The 23,224-nt window shown below is 50.8% G+C and overlaps 11 protein-coding genes across 11 annotated transcripts; 4 read left to right on the top strand and 7 right to left on the bottom strand.

Annotated features, from left to right (window-relative positions):
• Nucleotides 1–848: 848 nt before the first annotated feature.
• On the top strand, nt 849–3,089 carry BGZ61DRAFT_482118 (uncharacterized protein; the record flags this gene model as incomplete). Its single annotated transcript, XM_046249363.1, has 7 exons — nt 849–1,138; nt 1,223–1,233; nt 1,300–1,455; nt 1,519–1,903; nt 1,974–2,058; nt 2,114–2,152; nt 2,208–3,089. The coding sequence occupies 7 exons, from the start codon at nt 849–851 to the stop codon at nt 3,087–3,089; spliced, it is 1,848 nt and encodes a 615-aa protein (XP_046100132.1).
• Nucleotides 3,090–3,556: 467 nt separating this feature from the next.
• Nucleotides 3,557–4,679, bottom strand: BGZ61DRAFT_497082 (beta-lactamase-like protein; the record flags this gene model as incomplete). Its single annotated transcript, XM_046251098.1, has 4 exons — nt 3,557–3,797; nt 3,859–4,215; nt 4,272–4,429; nt 4,473–4,679. The coding sequence occupies 4 exons, from the start codon at nt 4,677–4,679 to the stop codon at nt 3,557–3,559; spliced, it is 963 nt and encodes a 320-aa protein (XP_046100131.1).
• Nucleotides 4,680–5,140: 461 nt separating this feature from the next.
• Nucleotides 5,141–6,082, top strand: BGZ61DRAFT_536444 (uncharacterized protein; the record flags this gene model as incomplete). The annotated part of the gene is made up of 2 exons (XM_046254399.1): nt 5,141–5,350; nt 5,426–6,082. 2 exons carry the CDS (start codon nt 5,141–5,143, stop codon nt 6,080–6,082), a joined length of 867 nt encoding a protein of 288 aa, XP_046100130.1.
• A 648-nt stretch (nt 6,083–6,730) lies between these two features.
• BGZ61DRAFT_536443 (uncharacterized protein) lies at nt 6,731–8,194 on the top strand (the record flags this gene model as incomplete). Its single annotated transcript, XM_046254398.1, has 5 exons — nt 6,731–6,736; nt 6,792–7,349; nt 7,416–7,744; nt 7,796–8,069; nt 8,123–8,194. 5 exons carry the CDS (start codon nt 6,731–6,733, stop codon nt 8,192–8,194), a joined length of 1,239 nt encoding a protein of 412 aa, XP_046100129.1.
• A 1,160-nt stretch (nt 8,195–9,354) lies between these two features.
• Nucleotides 9,355–11,340, bottom strand: BGZ61DRAFT_361088 (uncharacterized protein; the record flags this gene model as incomplete). Its single annotated transcript, XM_046241233.1, has 3 exons — nt 9,355–9,432; nt 9,492–10,604; nt 10,666–11,340. 3 exons carry the CDS (start codon nt 11,338–11,340, stop codon nt 9,355–9,357), a joined length of 1,866 nt encoding a protein of 621 aa, XP_046100128.1.
• A 624-nt stretch (nt 11,341–11,964) lies between these two features.
• On the bottom strand, nt 11,965–13,203 carry BGZ61DRAFT_360838 (NADP-dependent glycerol-2-dehydrogenase; the record flags this gene model as incomplete). The annotated part of the gene is made up of 6 exons (XM_046241209.1): nt 11,965–12,092; nt 12,156–12,221; nt 12,278–12,647; nt 12,702–12,781; nt 12,830–12,906; nt 12,959–13,203. The coding sequence occupies 6 exons, from the start codon at nt 13,201–13,203 to the stop codon at nt 11,965–11,967; spliced, it is 966 nt and encodes a 321-aa protein (XP_046100127.1).
• A 475-nt stretch (nt 13,204–13,678) lies between these two features.
• Nucleotides 13,679–15,509, top strand: BGZ61DRAFT_361089 (Alpha/Beta hydrolase protein; the record flags this gene model as incomplete). Its single annotated transcript, XM_046241234.1, has 5 exons — nt 13,679–13,854; nt 13,916–14,191; nt 14,248–14,423; nt 14,484–14,839; nt 14,895–15,509. 5 exons carry the CDS (start codon nt 13,679–13,681, stop codon nt 15,507–15,509), a joined length of 1,599 nt encoding a protein of 532 aa, XP_046100126.1.
• A 698-nt stretch (nt 15,510–16,207) lies between these two features.
• BGZ61DRAFT_536439 (Alpha/Beta hydrolase protein) lies at nt 16,208–17,045 on the bottom strand (the record flags this gene model as incomplete). The annotated part of the gene is made up of 5 exons (XM_046254397.1): nt 16,208–16,219; nt 16,345–16,529; nt 16,576–16,623; nt 16,678–16,820; nt 16,879–17,045. 5 exons carry the CDS (start codon nt 17,043–17,045, stop codon nt 16,208–16,210), a joined length of 555 nt encoding a protein of 184 aa, XP_046100125.1.
• A 764-nt stretch (nt 17,046–17,809) lies between these two features.
• Nucleotides 17,810–19,925, bottom strand: BGZ61DRAFT_555070 (uncharacterized protein; the record flags this gene model as incomplete). Its single annotated transcript, XM_046255606.1, has 5 exons — nt 17,810–17,899; nt 17,962–18,149; nt 18,227–19,091; nt 19,137–19,201; nt 19,337–19,925. 5 exons carry the CDS (start codon nt 19,923–19,925, stop codon nt 17,810–17,812), a joined length of 1,797 nt encoding a protein of 598 aa, XP_046100124.1.
• A 597-nt stretch (nt 19,926–20,522) lies between these two features.
• Nucleotides 20,523–20,753, bottom strand: BGZ61DRAFT_361010 (uncharacterized protein; the record flags this gene model as incomplete). The annotated part of the gene is made up of 1 exon (XM_046241223.1): nt 20,523–20,753. One exon carries the CDS (start codon nt 20,751–20,753, stop codon nt 20,523–20,525), a length of 231 nt encoding a protein of 76 aa, XP_046100123.1.
• Nucleotides 20,754–21,150: 397 nt separating this feature from the next.
• BGZ61DRAFT_497076 (cytochrome P450) lies at nt 21,151–22,853 on the bottom strand (the record flags this gene model as incomplete). The annotated part of the gene is made up of 3 exons (XM_046251097.1): nt 21,151–21,896; nt 21,956–22,259; nt 22,320–22,853. The coding sequence occupies 3 exons, from the start codon at nt 22,851–22,853 to the stop codon at nt 21,151–21,153; spliced, it is 1,584 nt and encodes a 527-aa protein (XP_046100122.1).
• Between the last annotated feature and the right edge of the window lie 371 nt (nt 22,854–23,224).

The following is a 23,224-nucleotide window of genomic DNA, read 5'->3' as shown; positions in this document are numbered from 1 at the left end:
GAGAAAAGCGAAGGTATGGGCACGACTTGGCAGAGCGTCTGTCTGTATGTGGAGAAGAATCCAGACCCCGCAGCATCAACAACAAGGGCGCTTCCCCAGACTAGAGCTAGAGCTGGGGAAGGATCTGGGGAAGGTCTCATGGCTTGGTGGGGAGGGTTAAGATTTGACTAAGTACTGTACAAAATCTGGAGCTTGGTTGAAGTCGGCTCGATCGGCGTGAGCCAAATCCCAGCTGCACGCACTCTGTACCGTTTATATTTCACCAGCTTTTCAATACTCTGCTGCTGACTCTTTGCCCAAGTTAGCCCATGCAATCACTGGATGAACCCTGAAGCCGGGAGACTGGCTAGATCTAGGGATCAGGATTTCTTGGAATGACTGTGTGTATTCGTATCTGATCCAACTACCTGGAGAGGGGGCAAAATATCTGTCCTTATCTGGGATCACACATGACTTTGTGACCTCTCATTTCAGCCGGCCGATCCAAACTCTCACATCCTGGGTCCAATAACAACCGAGATTCGCCTAGATTCAACGCGCCATTCTCCGGAGGAGCGTGTGGTTAGTCGCGGGGTCAAGCTATGTAAATATCTACCTGAGCAGCGGCCGTACAATATGTACACATCCATGTACATGTACCTATCGGATTCCCCCACATGAGGGTGAGGCATCGGCATCAGCACCGGCATTCCCCCACAATCTGGAGCCTGAGTTCTGTAATGAGCGGGTCTGAGGCTGGAAGCGAAGCGGCACATAAAATGGAAAAGAAATGGCTATGCATCATTGCTTTGAGAATGAATTGTCATCCTTACTACTTAGCCTCGCTCTAGATTCTCGCCTCCCAAACAATGTTGGATGATACTGGCCGTCTGGCCGCCAACCCGAACTCCCCCATTTCTGATCCTCCGACACTGCGGGATAGCTATTCTGGTATCCCCGACCGCCTGCTAGGAAAAGCCTGCAAGGCAAAGCAACAAGTCTTTGAGAACCAGACCAAGGATATCGATCCCCGAGCTCGCCTGCCTGTCATTCCGAAGGGCATTTCTCTGCCGTTGTTCAATGCCGCCATTGGTGAGCTCCAACTTCGGCTAGGAACCGAAAATGTTGTCGTGAATGATCAGCCCCTCGTTGATGGATGGTGAGTACTGACCTATATTTTTAATCATGAGACTACAAAAGAAATCCCCACACATCTCGTGCCGCCGACTGACTCTTAGCCAAGGTACATGGAACGTAAGTTAAGAAACGAAGGCACACGCCCCATCATCCTTAGACATATTACCTAACACCAAACCACAGACCCCAACACCCACGACGCCTTTAACCTGCTCGAATCCGAAGAGACTGTCGCATCGGCCCTCGCCTACCCCAGCAGCACAGCAGAAGTCCAGGCCATCGTCCTGTGGGCCAACAAATATGGCATTCCCATCTATCCCATCTCTATGGGTAGAAACTGTAATTTTAACCCTAGAGCCAAGTGCGCACAGTGGACTAGCTAACCCGATCATCTGATTACAGTGGGATATGGGGGCGCCGCTCCAAGAGTCCGGGGATCCGTCGTTATCGACCTCGGTAGAAGAATGAACAAAATCCTCGACATCAATCCTGATGATTGCACGTGTCTGGTTGAGCCAGGTGTGTCTTTCTACGCCCTTCACGAGGCTATTCAATCTCGGGGCTACGACAATCTGTGGATTGACGTTCCAGATCTCGGTGGTGGCTCCGTCATGGGCAACACCTTGGACCGCGGCGTTGGATACACCCCCTACGGTGACCACTGGGCTATGCATTCGGGCCTCGAGGTGGTTTTGCCCACTGGAGAGGTTATTCGTACCGGCATGGGCGCGATGCCTGGGGCCACTACGTGGCAGACTTTTCCCTACGGCTTTGGGCCTCTACACGAGTGAGTCAAATGAATTGAGCCTGAGCCTCCCCTTGAGCCAACAGAGATGGGACTAACATATCCTCCGTAGTGGATTATTCTCCCAGTCCAACTTCGGTATCGTAACCAAGATGGGCATGACTCTGATGCCTAATCCTGGCGGATCAGAAAGCTTCGTATATGCTCCTCACAATTTCCTCTTGTGTCAAGGACCTTTCTAACCTGCCCTAGATGTACACGTTCCCACACGAGGAAGATTTGGCACAACTAGTGAGTCCGTTCTAGTTGCCATCTTCAGGGAGGCGCACTGACATGAGCACCACAGGTTGAAATCATCCGCCCTCTGCGGATCTCTAACATCTTGGAGAACGTGGCCCAGCTCAAACATTGTATCCAAGAGGTCGCCGCCCTGGGGCATCCCCGGAGTACCATATATCAAGGCCACGGCGCTGTCCCGACCGAAGTTATCCGTAGTCAGCTATCCAAGCTGCCTTGCGGCGATTGCACCTGGATTTACTATGGAACTGCTTACGGGCCGGAGCACATCCGCAAATACAAACTCGACATCATCGACCGAGAGTTCAAGAGAGTGACAGGAGCCCGTCGTGTCGACCCAGCCACTATCCCTTCCGATCACTACTTTTGGGCCCGACACCGTGTTGCCTCGGGTACCCCGGACCTGCACGAGCTCGCCTGGCTTAATTGGTTGCCGAATGGTGCCCATGTCTTTTTCAGTCCGGTTTCATCCATCACAGGCAAGGACGCCAACAAACTGCTGCAGATCGCTAAACGGCGGCATCGAGAGGCCGGTATCGACATATTCCCGGCCTTTTGCGTTGGTCTGAGGGAGATGCATCTGATCCTGAACATTGTCTACGACCGGGATAGTGCCGCTTCGCGAGATGCTGCTACCCAGTGTATGAGAGGCATGATCAACGACGCTGCCAAAGAGGGCTACGGCGAGTACCGGACACACCTTCTGTTCCAGGACCAAGTGATGAAGACCTACAGCTGGAACGACAACGCCCTGGAAAGGTTGAACTCCAGGCTCAAAGATGCTTTGGACCCTGCGGGAATTCTAGCGCCGGGACGTTGTGGCGTGTGGCCAGCTAGATACCGAGGCCGTGGGTGGGAGTTGGGAATGGAAGCAAGGACTGGTTCGGAGGGGGAGAGCGTGGGACAAGGATCAGCCATGAGTAGAATGTAAGACGTAAAGCACATATTATTAAATACAATTTATACAGATTTCTTTTAATATCCCCGGCCGGTCTAACATCTTATCCATCACTTCATGAGCCTTCCACACATCTGACATCTTTGCAAAGCGCGCGTTAAGGTCAAACGTGACTTTCTTTCTCTTTTGAGTCTCAATTTTTCTATATCATGCCTGTGGACCAGCAATCACATTTCCTAGGCTGCAAACTTGGGGTTCTGATGATCAATTCCCTTGAAAATTTATTTCTGGGTTGCTCATCAATGGATTCACTAGAGGTTTTGCCAGGCCTAATAGCCATACCCCAGAAACTTTTAAGCAGAAGAATCCAGCTTCAAGTTGTGTTACAATTAGAGAGAGATAACAAAAGAGCTAGAAAAACTGCTAAACACGGTGAAACTACCTGTTTAAGTCTCACTGATCGTTATATCTCCTTAGCCTACCTACATTGCATAATATCGTTATGGAGCGTTGCAGGCTTTAAAGGCGTAATCGCTCAGTAGCGACATCAGCACCTCGTCGCTTTCCGCTAGAATCCAACTCCTGTCGTGTGCTAGTGCTATGTGGGCATTGTAGTGCGTCTCGAGCACCCTGAGCTTATTAACAGTGGCTTTGGCCGCTGGCAGATCTTCGTGAAGAGACTCAGTTTCTCCGTTGGGGTTGACCCAGGTCCTGAAGTCTTCTGAGCCATCTAGAAGTGCTCTGCTCGAGTGACCAATGTAAGCTTGGTAGAAAATAAAGTAAAAACCCCAGAGAACCTCACCTTGAATGACAGCAATCGCTTGCCATGATGACCCATTCCCCGTTGGCAAGTTTAGCAGCGGCTGCCAAGTTTCCAGGCATATGGCCAGGGGCCTGTATAATCCAAAGGCTTCCGTCATCTAGTAGGTCTAGAGCCCTTTCAAACGGACCAAAGCGTTGCCATTTCCCGTCCAGCTCCACGCAATTCTCTGTAGCCTTTTCGGGATAGAAAAAATGAGCATCCCATTTTCCGCTCACATCGTATGGCTCGTCGTGAAATTGGCCTGGTGTACAGTGTGCAAAAGTTCCAGGGCCAAAATAACCCACAGCCCGCTGGAACATACCTTTAATCGGCCTGGAATGGTCCCAGTGGTGGTGGCTTTGCCTTGTTAGCTCATCCCACAAGGGCATTAGCGGGCGGTGGTGCCATCCTACCTAAATATCACCGTATCGAGCATATCTGGCGGGACGCCGAGTGCATGTAGCTGCTCCGGGAGTGGTACGACAGGAGAAACTGGATGTAAGACATCAAGTATGTGCTTGTTTGTGTAGGCTGTGTATTCGGAGCGATCCTGTTCGCCCAGCCGAGTAAGCTAATGAGCCAGTAAAAGAGGACAGATGACAGGCTGGACGCACAGCACTAAGGCCAACATCCCACAGAATGTGTCGCCCGCTTGGCTCGTGATGGATAAAAAAGGCCCAAGAATGGCAACGGTACGGGACCGACGCAGAGCCTTGGTGGACAACGTCGAGGTTGGCTGTAAAGGAACCTCCATCTAAAAGCTTCACCGTGACATGCCCCGAGCTTGCCGGGAGGGACGGCAGATCTTGAGAGGTCGTCATACTTCACACGGGGAAACAGTTTCCGAACAACAGTTTGGTATCTGGAGTTAGGTCCGATAGAGTCCGAGGCCAAGTTGTGACTTTGAGGGTATTCCCATCTTGTACATGCAAGACTGGTGGACCCCACATCCAACTACCCCAAAGTCTGGGGTAGTTTCTGGGGTAGTTTGTACCCCAAACCTTGGTGGCTGGTCCAGTATGACGTGAAAATACCGTCAAGCAAACGGGGTGAATAAGTGCAACTCCATACCATGACTGATTAATCATAGCTCTAGATAATAACTCATATCTTCACCCAGCCTGGTTTGCTAGAAGCTGCTTGCTGATCCTCAATGACCCTGTCTAGGACGTTGGCGCGCCACCGCCTGAGCAGACCCTTGCTTCGACATCGCCAAGCTTTCCAACCGGTATTTCAGTTCACCCAGCACGCTCCGAAGGCAGAACGACACGGCATGGCGACAATGACAGTCAAGTACCCTACAGATCGCCAGGCGACCATGGAGTACATCAGGCCTGACTCCAAGATGAACCGAAGATACATGGCGGCTGGGGAAGAAATTAACACTGGCAAATACGAGACGAAACCTGTTTTGGTCCATGATGCGAGGCACGAGATACCCAAGCTCACGCTAGACACGACGGGGTTCGAGCTCTTCGAGCATGAATCGAAGGTGAGTTCTGTCCTTGCTTCGCACATAGGGAAACGTGATCACGCCTAGTAACAAGGGCTGACCACCAGACAATAGGTGTCAGACTGGAGCGACATGGCAGAGTTGGAATCAACCTACTCGGATGAGATTCATGACTTTGTGTCCAAGTTAACAGGCGCCGACAAAGTTATCGTCTTCGGCCCAGTTCGTCGAACCACCGATGATAAAAAGCCTGACAACTTAGACACCGCCTGGAACGACCAACCGCCAGCTTCGGACGTGCACGTCGACTACACTCCTCGTCGTGCGGAGTGTCTCGCTGAGGACTTTGCAGCAAAAGCTGGGTTCCGCAGGAGCGACTACAAGCAGGTCAAGCTCATCAACCTTTGGCGTGCAGTCAAGCCGGGCCCTCAGAACTGGCCATTGGCCTTGTGCCGAGGAGATATCGTAGGCGACGACGAAGGCGTCATCAACAATTTACTCTACGTCGACAAGGTGCCAGCCCCGGACCAGATGCCAGATGAGCTTCCGCATGACCCAATGTATCCTGAGGGTTCACTTTTCACGTACCGCCCGACGCATCGCTGGATGTACTATAGCAATATGGACAAGGATGAGCTGCTGGCATTTACGCTGTATGACTCCAAGATGGAACGGCCATGGCGGGTACCTCACTGCGCGTTTTACAACGATGCAGTTGGGGTCAAGAAGCGGGAGAGTGTCGAGATCAGGACTGCGTGCTATTTTAAGTAACCCGACGTATGAATCGAAATGTATGTTGGTTTAAGGCTCAAAATGTTCATAGCTTTCAACGCGTGTGTATTTAATGATGTGGTGCTCAAATCCTCAATTCTAGTCTCTGACGCCGCGCAGGATGTTGCGCTCACCTGCCCACGTCTTCCATAAGAGAAGTTCAGTTCTGTAGCCTCGAAACCCTTGTGTTACCCCGTACTCTAGTTCTCATAAATCCGACGATTAGTGAGAGCGAGACCTGTGCAACGTAGTCATGCGGGGGTGGGATAATGCCGATGTCGTTGGACGCTCCAATGTCCGAGAATGTGGGGTGACGGTCCAGGGTAGTATTTTTGGTTCAATTCCCATGACCCCAATACCTGATGATCTCCCATGACGGCCCCAGCTGTCAAATCTACCCAGTGAATGATTGCGTCTCCCCGCCTTGCGTGCAGGCTTCTCCAAGATCAACCTCGGCATTAACGTCGGGATTGTGGGCCAGGCAGATATCGATTCATGTTCTGAGTCAATCTTAAGAAGCTAGCCGACTGACCTTCGGCATCTCCTAGCTGATCAATACTGTGCTACTGCCACATTGACCACCACCCTCAAACATCATCATCAGATTTATTGCAACTATCAAGCTTTTGTATCACAGCCCATTTTGCGATGAAGGTATTCGCTCACAGGCTCGAACGTAATTTTACAACACTGACAAGAAATTACCTAGATCATTATCGTTGGTGCTGGCCCATCCGGCTTGCTTCTTGCTCTTCTGCTTGCGAAGAAGGGAATCGACGTTGAAATAATGGAAAAATCTACAACGCTGGACACGCAACCCCGAGCAACTCATTACTCTTCGCCTGCGGTGTACGAACTTTCCCGAGCTGGAGTGGCAGATGAGATGTTCCGTGGAGGCTTTGTTCCAGGAGGTGTATGCTGGAGAAAGCTTGATGGGTCGAGACTGGCTGGCCTTGATGCTGAAGGCGTTATTCCAGATGATTATCCCTACAAGATGGTGTGCTATCCCCTAGACAAGCTGGGCCCACTACTGCTCAAGCACGCACTGGAACTGCCGAATGTTCGGGTTCATTGGTCCCATGAAGTTCTCACGGCTGGCCAAGATGATTCGTGCGCATGGATCGAAGTCAAATCTCCCGAAGGCGAACGCAAGATTACGGCGGACTACGTGATAGGCTGTGACGGGGCCAAGAGTATAGTCAGGCGTCAGCTCTTTGGGGATGACTTCCCAGGGTTCACATGGGATGAGCAGATCGTAGCCACCAACGTGAGATCCCATCTCCCCCTGCGTGCCCTGTCACATAGCACTGGGCATAGACTGACTGTGCTGCAGACCTACTATGACTTTGATCAATTTGGCTGGTCGGACAGCAACTTCATTATACACCCGGAACACTATTTCATGGCCGCACGCATCAGTCCACACTTTGGAAAGGAAGCCCTGTGGCGCGTCACATACGGTGAGCTGCCGGGGCTATCCCAAAAAGAGCTGGCGGCCCGTCAACCAGAAAAGTTTCGTACCTTTCTCCCTGGACACCCTGAACCAGATCAATACAAGGTAGTTAACATTGCGCCTTATCGGATCCATCAGCGATGCTCCACAAGCTTCCGCGTGGGACGGATCCTCCTGGCAGCAGATGCTGCCCACCTGTGCAATCCATTGTAAGTATAAATGCTCCAGGCATAATTTCGATAATCTGACGTCTTTCTTAGCGGCGGCCTCGGCCTGACCGGTGGGATTGCTGATGTTGGTGGCCTCGCCGACTGCTTGATCGGTATCCATCAGGGGTGTGCATCGGAGAAGATCTTAGACCATTACGACCGTATCCGACGTGACATCTACGACAAGACTATCAATCCTCTTTCGTCGGAGAACTTTAGACGCGTTTGCAAGCAAGACGGCGAGCTGGCGCTTCAAAATGACGAGTTTCTCAAGATTTGCCTCAAAGCCGAGAAGGATACCGAATTTTCGAGGACACTGCAACTTGTAAGTCATCGTTCAATACATCTCACAGACGTTGGCTGAATCGGTTACGGCAGTCTATCAAGGATCTTTTGTGCCATGATTTCACTCAATACTACGACAAGGTCACCAAGAATGGTTCTGCATAGTTGGATAGTAACAACCTCTACGAATTCAAAGTCTGGTTGTCTTTCTTTTACCACGTTAGGCGCTGGGACACGTATAGTGTCACAACATAGACCGCACAGAGGTCATCGCCGAATCCGACCTCAACGCCGGATCCGGAGGTTCCACCTGTCAGATCAGGATTTTGAACCCTGGCTAAGGAACCATAATGCCCCTAGATTGATGGACAGAGGAATCCTTATTTTCATCCAGGATTGAGAAAAATCAAGAGCACATTTCCCCTGTCACCATGACATATAACTGCTAGCAACATGTCGCCTCGAGACTTCCAAATTACTTGGTTGCAACGTATTATTAAAGCATCATTGTGATGGGGTGCATGTTGATAGCTTGACATATTTAGCATGTCTATATCACCAAACGCTTGATTTGGCGAGGCAGCAGATTCTAGGCACCTTAGTGAAGAACATCGAAATTAGGCGATCCTCAAATGGATGCGGTCCAACATCTCTACAGTATCCAGGCCCATCGGTGCTCTTGTTACCGTCTACACAACCTACTCTTGCCACCAAACACTTCATTACCCAGGCAGCTACCGCAACGAAGTCAGCCGTCAAGAGGATTACTGGCTTACCGAACCAAGGGGTTCTTGGCCCTTAGCAAGAACAGCGGCCTGCTGTTCGCCAAACCAGCCTGATTCAAGCCCTGATTCCCTCCTTGATGTCAAACTGTTCCCCGCCTGCCACATAGACGGCTTCTCTATGTGAGTCATATAACATTTACTCCGCAGAATACAGGACTCCGCATCTTCATTATCATGTTCACTTACTCTTAGTAGGCCTAGAACGTGCTGGAGTACAACCCCCCATCACCGCATCATGACGCACGCAGACTGCTTACTCCACAAATAATCTACCCCACATACCTACGACACAGTACCCTCCTCTCTCGCGATGATTAGACCGTCGCTTTGAACGGGGGAGATATAGGTAAGGAGTTTTGACTTTCACAGCTTTGTAATACTACGGCCAGGCGTAGCTATGGACATGATTGTGCGTCACGAAGAGAGTTTCACAGATATGAGAGTGGTGATTTAGTATTGTACTCAGTCATCCTTGCAAGCAGCAAAAACGGCCATAATAACGATGGAGCTGTCAAGTGAAAAAGAAGTAATCGATCCGATTTAAATCCTGTTTTCCACTCCACGGTATAGCATCTCGGGATAGTCGATAAGCCTCGCCCTGATGAATTCTGCGAGTCCCTTCGGTCTGTTAGCATCCTTGCACAAGCTTGGAGGTTGGAGGTATGATACATGCGTACCTTTCCGAGACTGTCCGGCCGTGAAGTTCCCGTCACCGCTCCCTTGAGAATGTCAAAGAGAACAAAGTGAACACAGTGGAGCTTAGGGAACTCTACTCGCTCAACTCGAGATACCACTCGAGCATCGTCTCCTAGGAGCTGGAGCAGCTTGTCTGTTGTTAGTGTCGATCGCAGCCAATCCCACTCTGCATCGGAGTTTCCCTGTGGGAAAAAGCCGACGTTTATGTTTGCCCCTTTATCTCCGGATCTTGCAAAGACTTGGTACCCCAACGGAATCTTTATGGTTGACCCAAATGTCTCAGCATTCACCGGTGATGCTGTCTCGTAATTCTCCTGCCGCGAAGCTTCCGGGCTTGTTGTTGGACCGTTGAGGTGAGGGACTGAGAGCACTCGTTCAGAGTCGATCCGGTGAACCTGGACATTGATCCTCGAACGATCAAGTAATGCAGGAAAGTACTCAAGATAAGGTCGAGGCCGGCTCGTGCGTGTGTACTCCAGGTTTGGCGTAAACCCCGGAAAGGCCTGTCCTAGACTCTGAACAACGCGGTATTCGAAGTTCATGCGGTTTAATGATTCTTCCTCGGGAGCTTGAGCAAAGATTCGAATGACTGCGGTGGCGGCATTGGACGATGTAGGGTCAGGGGAGCATCTACCGAGGAGTTGCACTTCGAGGGTAAGAAGTTTGCTCTCATCGCCCCCGTTTTCGCCAAGTAGGTCTTTTCTAACCATAGCCTCGAATGATGCAGCTTTCTCCTCAACATCCAGGCCGATCGCATACACAAGGATCTCGGCTTGATATCCACCGAAGGCTTGTATCGCAGTCTTCAACGTCGGCGGAGGAGGCAGACCGCGGAACCCGCTGACCTGAACGCGATCAGGTCCTTCTTGATTAACAGTCAAGAGAGATAGGTCCGCTATCACATCTGGGTTGTGGTAGTACCTACCCTGAATCTCATACATGAGCTGGCTTCGAACAGTATCGACATTGACTAAGCCGTTTTGGCCGGGCTGCTTGGTAATGACAGATTTCCCGTCGTCGTGTATCTCGGCGATTGGGTACGCCAGGTCTATATACGGATGTATATGCTTGAAGCCGCAGAAGTTTCCCCCTGTCTTTCGAAGTGAGGTTGAATCAGCATCAAATCGACATATAAGATGAGAGATTTAAACACACCGCATAGTTTCCACACTCTATAATGTGACCTGTTACAAGGCCCATTGCGTGGTTATCGTAATCTTGCTCGCCCCATCCAAACCACCATGTGGCCAACGCTTGCGTGCTGCTCGCATCGGTTGTGCGACCGGCGATAACAACGTCAGCACCAGCTCTCAAGGCGGCCACGTATCCAGATTGACCAATGTATGCGTTAGCAATGGTGGGTTCGTAAGGCCAGCTGTCTAGCGTCTTTGTAGTTGTCAAATGGGAGATGGCCTGCCTCTCTGCCGGGTTTCGTATGATATCGAGGACATTGTCTCCGGTGATGTACGCAACCTTGAGGGCCTTTCCAAGGTCTCCGAATTCTGAAGCCAGAAAGTGGTGCGTATCAAGTGCAAGCTGCCGAGGATTGAGACCACCAGCATTGACGACCAGCTTGGGAAACGTACGCGCCTCGATTCTCTTGCCAAGTTCTTCGGATGCGGCTTGAAGAATCTTGAGAAACGTCGGATCGGAGCCCTTTAAAGAGTCCTGATCCATCTCCATTCGGCGCCAGGATAGGTTCATCTCTGCCAGATAATCCCCCACTACTGCGTCAACTTGGATAGGCCCTGACAAGACCTTTACTAGGGCATCGAGACGATCTCCCGAGTAGCCAGAAATGGAGGCTATTTTGATCGCTGGTTTCGCCATTTTGTCGCGGTTCGGGGGTTTAGCGAGAGGTACAGTTGTGAAACGGCTGTTTTTGTTGTTCTTGTTCTTGTCTTTCTTGATGGTCGAATAATGATTCCACACTTAGTCAACTGCGACTGATTTATATACAGAAACTAAATAACGTCCTCAATATCCACTAGACCTACTGCCCCAAGGTGTTAAATTACCCCACGAAGAAGCATTGGAAGTACTACCCCGCTTCTTCCACGAGCCCATTCTCAGATGAACGCCTCTTTGGAGGGCGTATGTCTATCCACTTAGCACCACAGTATTCAGCCCCACGAATGCCACTGGGTCCCGTCGACATCGCGGACGAAGCATCGTCTAAATAGGCATATGAAAGCCAACTGCGTTGCTAGAAAATGCTTCGGCAAGAAAAACAAGTATCTCGACAAGCAAATTAGATCAGGAATTATGCCCAAACGCTTCCTATAAGTGCATCAATTTAGTGTATAAGATTACCAAAAATCGAGTATAGTCTTCAATTAAATAGTAGCGAGCTTTGAGAACTACGGTCCTATACCATTTACGTCTGCATCAAGCACAAATCATACATCAGCTGTCAAGATCGGCCATTTAACTAAAACTCCCCCCCATTTCGATTCAACAGTCTCCTTCGAACTGTGCAACACCCCATATCTCGTCAAAATTGACAAACCTATGTTTCTTGCTTGGCTGTCGATCACAGATGGTATCAATCAAGGCGAAGTCTTCTGAAGATAATTCCGGAACTGCCCCACGACATCCGGCATGTCAGAAATGTTATGTGCAAACTGTGCAGGACCGCTACATACCTGTGAAATTGGAAACAATTCTGCTCGGCGTAGCTGACTTTGGTATAACGACGGTTCCTCGTTGAACTGCAGTGAAGCGGTCAACATGCGCCAAAAGCAACAAAAGGCTCACAGTAGCTTACTAGCCCATGCAATAAGAACCTGAGCAGGCTCTACTCCATTCATTTTGGCCACGGCCACGACTTCTTCGTCGTCGAGCAGCCGCGCGGTTACTTCGTGCAGAGCTCCAGGTTGACTGCCAAGGGGCGAGTAGGCTAAGAAAGCGATGCCATTCTTTTTGCAGAACTGCAAAAGCTCATTCTGAGGAAACCACGGATGCGCTTCAACTTGGTTGCAGGCGGGTTTAATGGTTGCAAACTTGAGGAGCGCTTGCAGCTGTGGGATCGTAAAATTGGATACACCAATTGCCCGTGCTTTGCCTGATTGCACCAAAGCTTCCATTGCTCTCCAGGTTGGCTCATGGTTTCGTGTAAGTTCTTCATCAACGACCGGCTAATCTCCACGTTAACACTGATAAACCGTTGGTCATTCATTCAGGACATGTACCTTGCCGTTTGCCCTCAACTGAACCTCGAACTCATCCGTTCGCTCAAAGGCCAATGGCCAGTGCATCAAGTAAAGATCAACTGGGTCGAGTCAGTAGCGGTCACGACATAAAAAATTGGGAGTATGACCATATGAGAGACCCATTCGGCCCAAGCTGTCATTTAGACTCTTCACGACGTCCTCTGGTCGATGATATTGCTGCCAGCTGTGTGTCATAATGAGTCAGATAAGACGCCAAATCGTACCACGTTACCTACAATTTGGTACAAATAAACAATTCTTCCCGAGGAATACCACTGCTACGGATCCCTTCCCCAACCTCTTCTTCGCAGCCGTAAAGGCTTGCAGTATCGATATGTCGGTAGCCGGCCAGAATCCCCTCTCTTACCGCCGTGGCACAACGGCCGCTTCCCTCTTTCGAGCCAGGCTCAAAGGTGCCGAGCCCTAGAACTGGAATCTTGGTACCAGAAGCGGTGAAGACATGCTTTCTGCCAGTGTCCATTGTGGGGGCAGTCATCGTCAGGGATGCAGATGGACACGACGCCTTGATGAGTTCAAGCCAGGGTAGGGTAGAGGGTAGATGGTAAGGAAGAGAGAACTACGAGAATGAGCTGACTTGACCAGAACATCCCGATATCCTCCTAGTCGATTGCCGTATTAGTACCCCATGTCTGCCTGGACGGCAAAGTGGGAGTGTGTTTAAGCATAAGGGTACCCCACGAACATAGAGCAGCTAAGGGGGGGATGACTTTACCCCACATGAAGAAATGAAGAAACGAGGGACTCTTTTGTGCTGTCTGGGACCCGCCCTTCTGGACCAAGACGCAAATGCAGCAGTCAAGCCTTTGAGACAAAATTGATGTTCGGTGAAGTCTTTTGATAGCAAAACGCAACCCCAACCCCCTCCTCCAACACAGCCTTCCCGATTTACTCGGCTTTCAGCTCTCATACCATCCGTTTTACCCTCACCCTCGACAATGCGCCTCGAAACGACGATTTTGAATCATCCTATCTTAGGAGACGTTCAAGGCAGCCTGGGAAATGGTGTCTTCCAATTCCTCGGCATCAAGTATGCTTCGCTGGAGAATCGATTTTCCGAGCCTCAAGATGTAGAGCATTCCGGACAAGCCCCCATTGTTGCAACCAGGCACGGGTGTGTATTCTCCGATTATTACCCTCCATATATGACTGTTAACACGATATGGTATTGTCAGCCCGCCTGTCATTATGGCACCAGGTTCCGTGGATATGGAAATGTCCTTCATCCAGCAGTCCTTACCCAAGTTTGATGTCCCACCAATGTCCGACACCGACGGTTTAAATCTCAACATAACCGTACCACAGCATTACGTAGATAAGATGCCCGTTTTAGTCTTCATTCATGGTGGAGGCTTTAACTTTGGCTCGAGCTCTTATCCTCAGTACGATCAAACCCGAATCGTTCAACAGTCAATTGGCCTGCGCAAGCCCATCGTCGCAGTCAATTTTAAGTAAGCCACTTGCATCCGCCCGTGGCTGGAAAAGTCGGGATTAACACCCCCAACAGCTATCGACTAGGCATTCCAGGTTTCCTGACGTCCAAAGACTTGCTCGATGCGGGCTACAAATCCAACAGAGGCCTCCGGGATCAACGGGCTGCACTGAAATGGATAAAAAGACACATCTCAGGGTTTGGGGGAGACCCAAATCGCATCACCGTCATCGGTCAGAGTGCTGGAGCAGGTACGAAAACATCTCATTATACCTTGGGTGTGTGCTCGAGCGACTGATCCAAGATCACAGCATCCATCAACTTTCACATGCAGTCCCAAGAGCCGTTGTTTGACCAAGCAATACTCCTTGGCGGCTCTTTTCTGCTGGTAAAACCTCAAACACCAGAATCAGCCGAGTCAGTGTATCAGTCTACCATTCGGTCATTGAGCATCGAGGCCTCTTCGTGCAAGGATCGAGTCCAGTCCCTCTTAAACATCCCAGCAGAGAAGCTTGTCGACGCAGCGCTGAATGGAAAGACCCCACCTGGGCCTGTCATTGACGATGACTTGATCCCGGCAATAGCAACATTTGAAAATATTAAAGAATTTCCAATGCCAGGCAAAAATTGGTGTGAACGCTTGTTTTGCCTGGGCAATCAATTCGACGTATGGTCGCCCTCTCCCAGATGACAGAGAGAATTGCTGACAATGGGGATTTAAGGGCTCTCTCTTCGCTATCATTGACCTGGGCGCGCGCTTGAATGGCATCACAGAAGCTTTTAGGCTCTTTTTGATAGACGGCTTAGGCGACACGGCAGCGTGCAAAATTCTCGACCACTACGGTATTCTCCAGGGGGGAGCAGACGAGGAGTCCATAATCAACATCACCCAACTACTTACGGACGTTGGATATTACGCTCCTCTGGTGAAAGCGGGCGAGGCATATCCAGCACCGTTCATACTTGGGCATTTCAATGAAAGAAATCCATGGGCTGGCATTCATCAGGGTCGAGCCAACCATATACTTGACATTGCGTACCTCTGGGGCAATTATGAAGATAAGTATGGTCCCCAAAACAAAGTTATAGCGGAAGCGCTAGCAGAAGATGTCATATCGTTCATCTGGGGACAGGACGTGCTGCCAAGTTTCAATGACGGCAAGAGGGTAGTTGTATACGGGCCAGCTGGTGATGACGTGGCAAGGCAAGTTTTGGACTGGCGAGATAAGAAGACTGGAAGAAATGTCTCCATTTTTGAGCTGGCAGAGCTGGCAGGTGGGCTAGATAAGCTGCTCGATGTCCTCATTGCATTCTGCTGGGGTAAGGAGTCAAGCTGAAATTGATACTGTGCGTGAGGGCACCTCAGCAAGCAGTACATTCGAGGACTCCATTACCAACAAGTTGTGGCCACCGAGAGATGAAGGGGGAATAATAAAAAGTGCAAATCATCCTACTCTTCTTATCAGCTTTCCAAAATGCCGAATGTGCAGCTTGTAGATAGTATCATTCCATTAATAGTGCCCTTTTCGCGGATTCCGAGGAAAAATATCTCTCATAGTATTTGTTTTTTAAGAGCCCATTTAATACAACCTTGAAATAGTACAAAGTGTAGTCTGAGCACACTCCAGGAGGTTGGGTTCGGCAAGGCCTCCTAACGGTAATCACTCTACCATAGGAGTAAGGAACCATAAGAGATTGTGGAATTTATTCCGCCAGTATCTAGAGTTTCACGATCGAAGGAAGCGGCGAATAAATGACAAGCCGCAACCAGCCAGGAAGAGGCGAGATACTTTGTACTAATCTGGGCCTCCTTGCCCTCCGTGATATACAAGTGAACTGACGAGCGATCCCGGTCTTGTGAGCAGCGTAGCGGAAAAATTAAGTGTCTCGCTTCTTTCTACTATTAAATTATCGACTCGCAGCGTTGGGCCTCCCACCCCGTCAAACATGTACTGAGTAAAACCAGCCGTATCCAGGGCTCGACTTTGGACTTAGGAACTTGCTCATTGATTGGTATTTCTGATACTATTCTGCTCTACTCTATCCTCTGAGTTCGAAATTAGATGTTCATGACAGTAAACCGTCCCTGCGCTCTCACCCGCGAGTGTCACTTGGCCCTATTTCGAACGTTACACTTAGGAGGCGCCCGGTTTCTCAAGGTCTGCGACTTACAGGATCACCACCAAAGCCCGATATGTGCTTTTGCACCCATTGAAGAGCTAATTCTTGATCGCGTAAGGCAACAGTCTTGGAGCTTTTTTCGTCGCCTACTCCGAAGATGTTGAGCCTGTATTGAATGGAAACGGCGAGGATTGGCTTTCCGAGCCGCAAACTGTCGCCCACGATGGTCTTCATATCTGGGAGTATGTCAGTGAGAAACAGGGAGATGCTTGATCAAATTACCACAAACACCGGAAGCGGCACTTCCAAACGTCACGGCCTGTGAGCCTCCTGCTTGCTGATTAGTTTCTCGGGAACCCTACATATCGTCTCTGTATTCCTCACCATGGATCCAAACCATGACTGGAAGACGGCCCCCGTCAAAGAGGTACTTCTTAGGTATGGCGACGTCGAGGTTGAGACATCTCAATTCGTCTTCGGGCGCGGTGAAGTGTACGACGTCGAGAGGCACATGTGGGCATCGAGGGCTTCGGGGTCGCCAGAGTTCAGCATCTTGCTCCAGCTTCTTGGAGTACTCCAACCTACCCGTACTTGGTGCAATCAAGCAGAGTTGGCAAGTGTACGGCGGAATCTGGGTCGGCGAACCGGTGTGTTACTGTGCCATACGGAATGCCGCGGAACTGCACGATGGACTGGGCCTCGAGACCAATGAGTGTGGAGGACAGAGACTCGTGCCAGAAAGTGAAAGCCATCGGAATAGATGGTGAGTAGCTAGTTTGGTTTGAATTTCACTTGCAACCTAAGCAATGTAATTGTGCAATGTCAGTTGACAGGGTCAGAGTCGATGACAGATCTCGTGCTTCCATGTGATATGCACCCTCTTCTTTACCCTTCTGCTACCGAGTAAACCAGAGTCCCCAGATTAGGTTACCCCATACGAAACTGGAAATACAGCCCCTCATTAAACCTTGACGTCCCAACCCTCGTTCTTTGTCATGCTGTAGCCACTGACATTCGAACGACATGGCAAGCTTTCCAGCGGCTCCCTACGCGATATCGAACTCCTCTTTCATACGTGTTCGACGGCATTGCCAGTCTCCACGGCTTGTCAGAATGACCACCATGAATAATAACTTGGGGCATCTTCCTTATCGAGGATGCGGGTTGTGGACTACTGTACCCCACATTCACGGACGCTCTAGCTACCCCAACCCAAGGAATCAGGATGGGTATGACTGGTCTCTTGATATCATTCTGTACGAGATCGAGGATGCGCTGGATTAGTTGGAATTAAGCGAGGCACTTCATGGGCGAGTCAACGAGTGGCATGCTGGTCGAGATATTCGCTACCACCTACCCGGATCTTGTAATCTCCGTCATCATCTGCTCATCCCCAACAATTTTGCCCAAGACTCCACGAAAACGTGTCACTTTTAGCTTGCCCCCCTGATACTCAGCTCTTTTCGTCTCTCTCACACCTGTACAGCATATGGTGTAGAGCACACGGTCCATGCCCTCAACGGTTGTCGTGGTTAACTCGCTCATATGCCGTAGCCAGATGATCGAGTATAGCCCCCATGCGAGGAGTGATCCCCCAAACCCACACCTACACCATGACGGTCAAGATCAGTCCTTACGAGAGGTTACACCAGGAGGTCAAATACTTACGTCTTGGAGGAACCAACCCCACGTTCTGGCTACCCCCGCAGCCAGGGACTTGCTTTCGTCGAGGTCATAATCAGCCTCTTCTAGTATATCTCTAATGTTGGCAAAGAATCCTTCCTCTGCCTCGTTGGCCGGAATGCCGTTAAGCTTGTCGATCTCTACGGAATGAATCCATTTTGTAACGAACAGCGCTTTGTACCTCGTCTGTCAGCAGCTGGGTTCTCAAGGTTGAACGGACGAGATCTTGTAGCCCGTCAGACCCACTTACCACTGTCCCATCCCGAGATGGCCTGTTCAACGCTCCATCGGAACGCTGCTGTTTTTCGTATCAGCATATGCCCCATCTTCACGGGGATGCGAAGCCCTTCAAAAGCCTTTGTCACCGCACTGAGTAGCTGTGGGCTTCTATCTAGCTTCGCGGCTACATAGGTCGATGCCGAGGTCTCGATTAACCCCGGATCCATGGTGATCAAGCACATCCGGTTGAACTTGGACGTGACGTTGAACAGCCTGATATGCGCGATCCTCAGGACGGCCTGGCAGTTGAAAACCAGGGCACTTTCTGAGTCGCTATCGGAATCGTGTTGTGGTTCATGCTGGCCCCGGGTTCCCCGAAGTAAGCACTGGCATCTTGCCAGAGCCTGCAAAGAGCTCTTCATCAACCAGGACCCAAGGGCGCAGTCTGTCGACATCGGGTTGGACGAGAGCGGCGGAAACGTTTCCATGACCTGCAGTCTCTGCCACATGTGCACCACCACTGCATGCATCAGCATGAGAGCATTAAAGGGGGTTAGGGAATAATCCAGAGGCTCTTGATTGCCCTCTGATATCACATCATCCAGGACATCCTTCACATTTCGGTGATGATGGCCAGGTTGTTTTGACCAAAGCTCACGCCACTCCATGGGTGTTCGGGCATTCCACAAGGATTCGGCGTGAAAGGTTTCAAGCTCCAGATCCTGGGCCACAGTGAAACCAGGGTTCACATCATAAATGACCATGGTCAGGGTGCTCGTGATGTAGAGACCTCCGAGCATTCTTTTCCACGATTCACGTTCGACCCACTCAGGCCAACTAATATTAGACAGTTCGTTTGTATGCTCAGCAAGCAGGCCTCGGATTCTTTTGTAGATCTATTCCTAGATTATCAGTTTCTGCTTCGGATGTACCACTCATACATGGCTGGCTATAACGAAGCTACTAACCACGGAGAAGAAGCCGTTGCCTTCCATAGCATATGATGCTAGGTCACTATCGCCGCCCAAAAGAGAATAGATGCTCAGGAGCATTTTCGATTGTACAAGCCACAGAGGGCAGTCTTTTGTAGGCGGGCTGGAACATCGTGATGGAACGATCACCTGCAAATATACCAGTTAACTTGGTCTAGTTCCTAGCTTAACATGATTGCAACTTACACTCTCTACAGCTTCCGCCGCCAAATCGTACAACTGCCGTGCCCGCCTGCGGTCCAGACGGTAGAGAGCTCCAATGCAACACAAAGCTAGTGTTAACGGGCTCGGAGTTTTATTTAGGTCGAACGTTGGCAGGTGAATGATGGGCAGGTGGCCGTGGAAGCATTCCATGTAAGTCAATAAAAAGTTCTGGCAGAGCTTGGCTGACGGTAGCTGATTGAAGACGTTCTCTCTTTGCAGACGACTAACTAGATCTTGTCGTAGCGCATCGTGCGTGGCTCGGTCGATGGCAAAGGCCAAAACTGACGGGACTGTATCTTGGAGTAGCGATGGTAGTCCTCGCTGCGGCGGAGGGTCGATTGTCTCACCAGCTCGACTCTCGACGCCCCAGAAAGATGTTTCGAGGAGGCTGTGGTGTACTTGGCTGCCAAGCCCCAGATGTGACCATGTGTCTACATTAGACTGCCTGCTCAACTGGACACTCTCCGGGAGGGTCTGACCGATATGGTCTTGGAACGACGGAATATCGAGAGAGGGGAATAACAAATCCGTCATGTCGCTCGGTGATACTTGGATGTCTTGTAACATTTCGATAGTGTCCATGGTGCTTGGATCGAGCTCTGTAACTATTCCCAAATGTTGCTCGGCTTCTTTCACATGGCCGGGGCCTTTTTCCCTCCGTTGCAGCTCTTGGCCGGTAAGAACAGTTGCTGCACCAGTGTCGCCGCCGTCCCCTTCTTCAAGCATGTCCATGTCCACTTGGAGGTTAGTAGCAAGGAGCTCCGGTGGCGTTTGAAGCCGGGCCGTGTCAATCAAAGGAGCCGACGGGTGTTGGTTCGGCGTTGGCATGTGTATGTCTGGAGTTGGCACTGGCGCTGATCCTGGAAATACGCAGCAGCAAGCTGTCCCATGATTCGCTGGAGGTGTTTTATTAGAATCCTGCGGCGTGGGAGGTGCTCGTACAGCCATGGTTGGTTCTAGATCGTCCTCGGAGGACCCGGGACTTTCTTCGCTTGCTGTTTCCTCGGACAATGCGTCGCGCGCGCCGAGATGGCAGACTTGCTGATGACGGCCTGGCGCGCTGGATGTGCGATCGGCATGCAAAGTGCGCTCGTGCCTTGTCACCAGATCCCTTCCATTCGGTTAGGAATATTAGCGACAGAAGGACGTTGCGGGGACGGGGATGTGTTCGCACTTCCTCGAGTATGCCTTGAGGCAGTACTGGCATGAGAATGGTTTCTCGTGAGTATGGATGCGCTCATGGCGAATGCAATGTTCACTGCGCTTGAAGGTCTTGGGACAATGCTGACATTCGTATTTACGGCGCGGTCGGCGACTGCGGGAGACGGAGACGGTGATGGTCTTGTCGGTGTTCAAGGACATCCAGGCGGGTTAGACGAGCGAGCTCGGTGCTGACAATTGGATGTTTTAGGAGCAGGACCAGAGGATATGCAGCACGATCTTGATGAAGGCGATGACGAACTTTACGACGGCTGTTTCAACAGTCAACAGGACGATGTGGGATAATGCCGGACGGCATCTGGAGGTCAGGGAGGGGGTCCGGAAGGGCGGGGAGGCTCAGTGGAAGCGAATGAATCAGTCCTCAATAAGCAATCAAACTACTACAGTAAAGGTAAGGTGGGAATGGCTTCCTGCGGGGAAGCTGGAGTAGATCCCTGTCTTCTCCGCTCTTCAGCGTTAGGCACAGGTCTGGATTTGCCATGGGCCCCCTGGCCAGACAGACTAGCTTCTTCGCGTTCTGCAGTTTCTCCGCTCATGATCAAGACTCCACAACAACTCCGCCGGTGTTAACCTTTGCGCTACCCAGATAGAAGCCATCCTTCTGGGCTTGGGCCCATTCAGCGCGAAGCACCTCCATCCTGGCTTCGCTCCGGGGTAAAAACCGGGCCTTGAAGGGCTTCGGCACCGTATTGACCCCGTCCTCGTAGGCTGCGTCGGACAGATCCATGGCCAAGGGCTTCCCGTCCGCTCCGAGAGGGGGCTCGATCTTGAAGGCCCACAGAAGCTTAGCCAACGTGATGAAGAGGCTGTTCTCAGCCAGGTGCATGCCTGGGCAGATCCGTCTCCCCGCCCCGAAGTCGTAGTGGTCACGCTGGGCAGCATCTCCTCCAGCGGCGTATACACCAGCCTTGTGGGGATAACTCAAATACCGGGAAGGGTCAAACACATCGGGGTTGTCCCATTGTTCTTGATTGAAGTGGAGGATGTACTGGCTCATGCAAACGACCGTATTCTTGGGGATAAAGTAATCCTTGTAAAACACATCGGACGTCGTATAATGAGGAGTTCCAATAGTGGTGACTGGCCGAATCCGCAGGATCTCTTTACCCATCGCCCTTATATAGGGTAGGGCCTCTTCATCATCAAACGTCGGTGATCTCCCATCACCAACAACCCTTGAGATTTCCTCGTTTGCTCGTTCCTGGACTTCCGGATGTGCGGCAATATATAGGATGGAGCTGTTGAGAGCAGAGGATGTTGTTTCTGACCCAGCTTCAATCATAGCTTTTTGTGGCGAAGGGCGTTAGTTTTTGACCCATTTACGAGGCATGGAATGAACTTACATCCCGCAACCCAGCAGGCTTCTACCTCAGTGACGCCTTGCTTCTCAATGCCCGTTTCCATAATTTGCTTGACAAGGCACTCGGGCGCATTTCCATATTCGAGTTTCTCCTTCAATGTGTTCCAATACTTCATGAAGATCGCTGTGTGCCTGTTGTACGCTCGCGTCGCCGTAGGTCGCCACCATTGAAGCCATTGGGGAAGGCGCCCGAGCGGAGGGAAAAGGTCTGCAATGTAGGCCCCGGGCTCAGCAGTGATGGAAAACTCAGTCAGTACAGTGTAGATTTCTCTGATAGTTTCGCAGTCCTGGGCCTCCGTTAGCTACCGTAATATTTTTGCCACGCTGTTTTAGTCGGTGAGACCTACCCAGACGGGAACACGAAGCCCATAAGTACTAAGCAGAACCACGGAGGTAGTATATCGACGAACATGCATGTAAAAGTTCTCCCCTTTTTTCTCGTCTGTCGCAATGTCGTGAATGAGCTGAATAGCCTCGAACTGCTGGGATGGCTTGTAAACGCTAGACGCCTTCGGCGTCAGCGACCTGTGGATAATCGATCTCATTTTACGCCACCTCGAGCCGTATGTAAGAAGGAGAAGTCTATTCTCGCCTGAAAAGACATCTGATGTCACCGGCTGGGGCGGCCTTCCAGAGGTATTTGCAGACTGCCTGTCAAATATTTCCCGGACGGCTTCAGGGCTGTACACAAACACCCAGTTCTCCCATCCAAGTCGAACTTTGACCAGCCCGCCATACTGTTCAGCCCATTTCTGGAGTTGGCGTTGGGGGTATCGACCCAATTGCATAGCATTGCCAACGATGGGCCATCCTTTTGGGCCGGGGGGGAGCCTGAAACCCTTCGGTGCATGTACTCTAGATCCTCTGATGATGGCAATCATCAGAGCGACCACGAAGAGAAAGCTGGCAAGTTGTGTCGCGATCATTATCTATCGGGAATCAGGGTAGGAGCTCAACGGGGGTGAGGAAGTTGAGGTGAGGAATTCGAGAGAATTTACCAACGAATATAGCACCGGTTGGTAGGGGGATACGATGGAATGCCCAAGTTTTAATGCAGAGAGCCTACTTACGCAACATCAATTACTTTCTGTGACCGACGCTCGCAATGCGGGGACATGGAGGAACTACAAGTCACAAACAATACCCCATACTGTCCTATGGAGGAGTATGGCACCAAGGGTGGACTCTCGGTTCATCGTGGGGTAGGATAAGTGACCCCACAATGGGAACTATCCCCCGCGTTCCCCATGAC

Source organism: Ilyonectria robusta, assembly GCF_021365365.1.
Source record: "Ilyonectria robusta strain PMI_751 chromosome Unknown BGZ61scaffold_20, whole genome shotgun sequence".
NCBI lineage: Eukaryota > Fungi > Ascomycota > Sordariomycetes > Hypocreales > Nectriaceae > Ilyonectria > Ilyonectria robusta.
The sequence above is the reverse complement of the archived record's forward strand: the minus strand, read 5'-3'. Positions and strand labels throughout refer to the sequence as shown.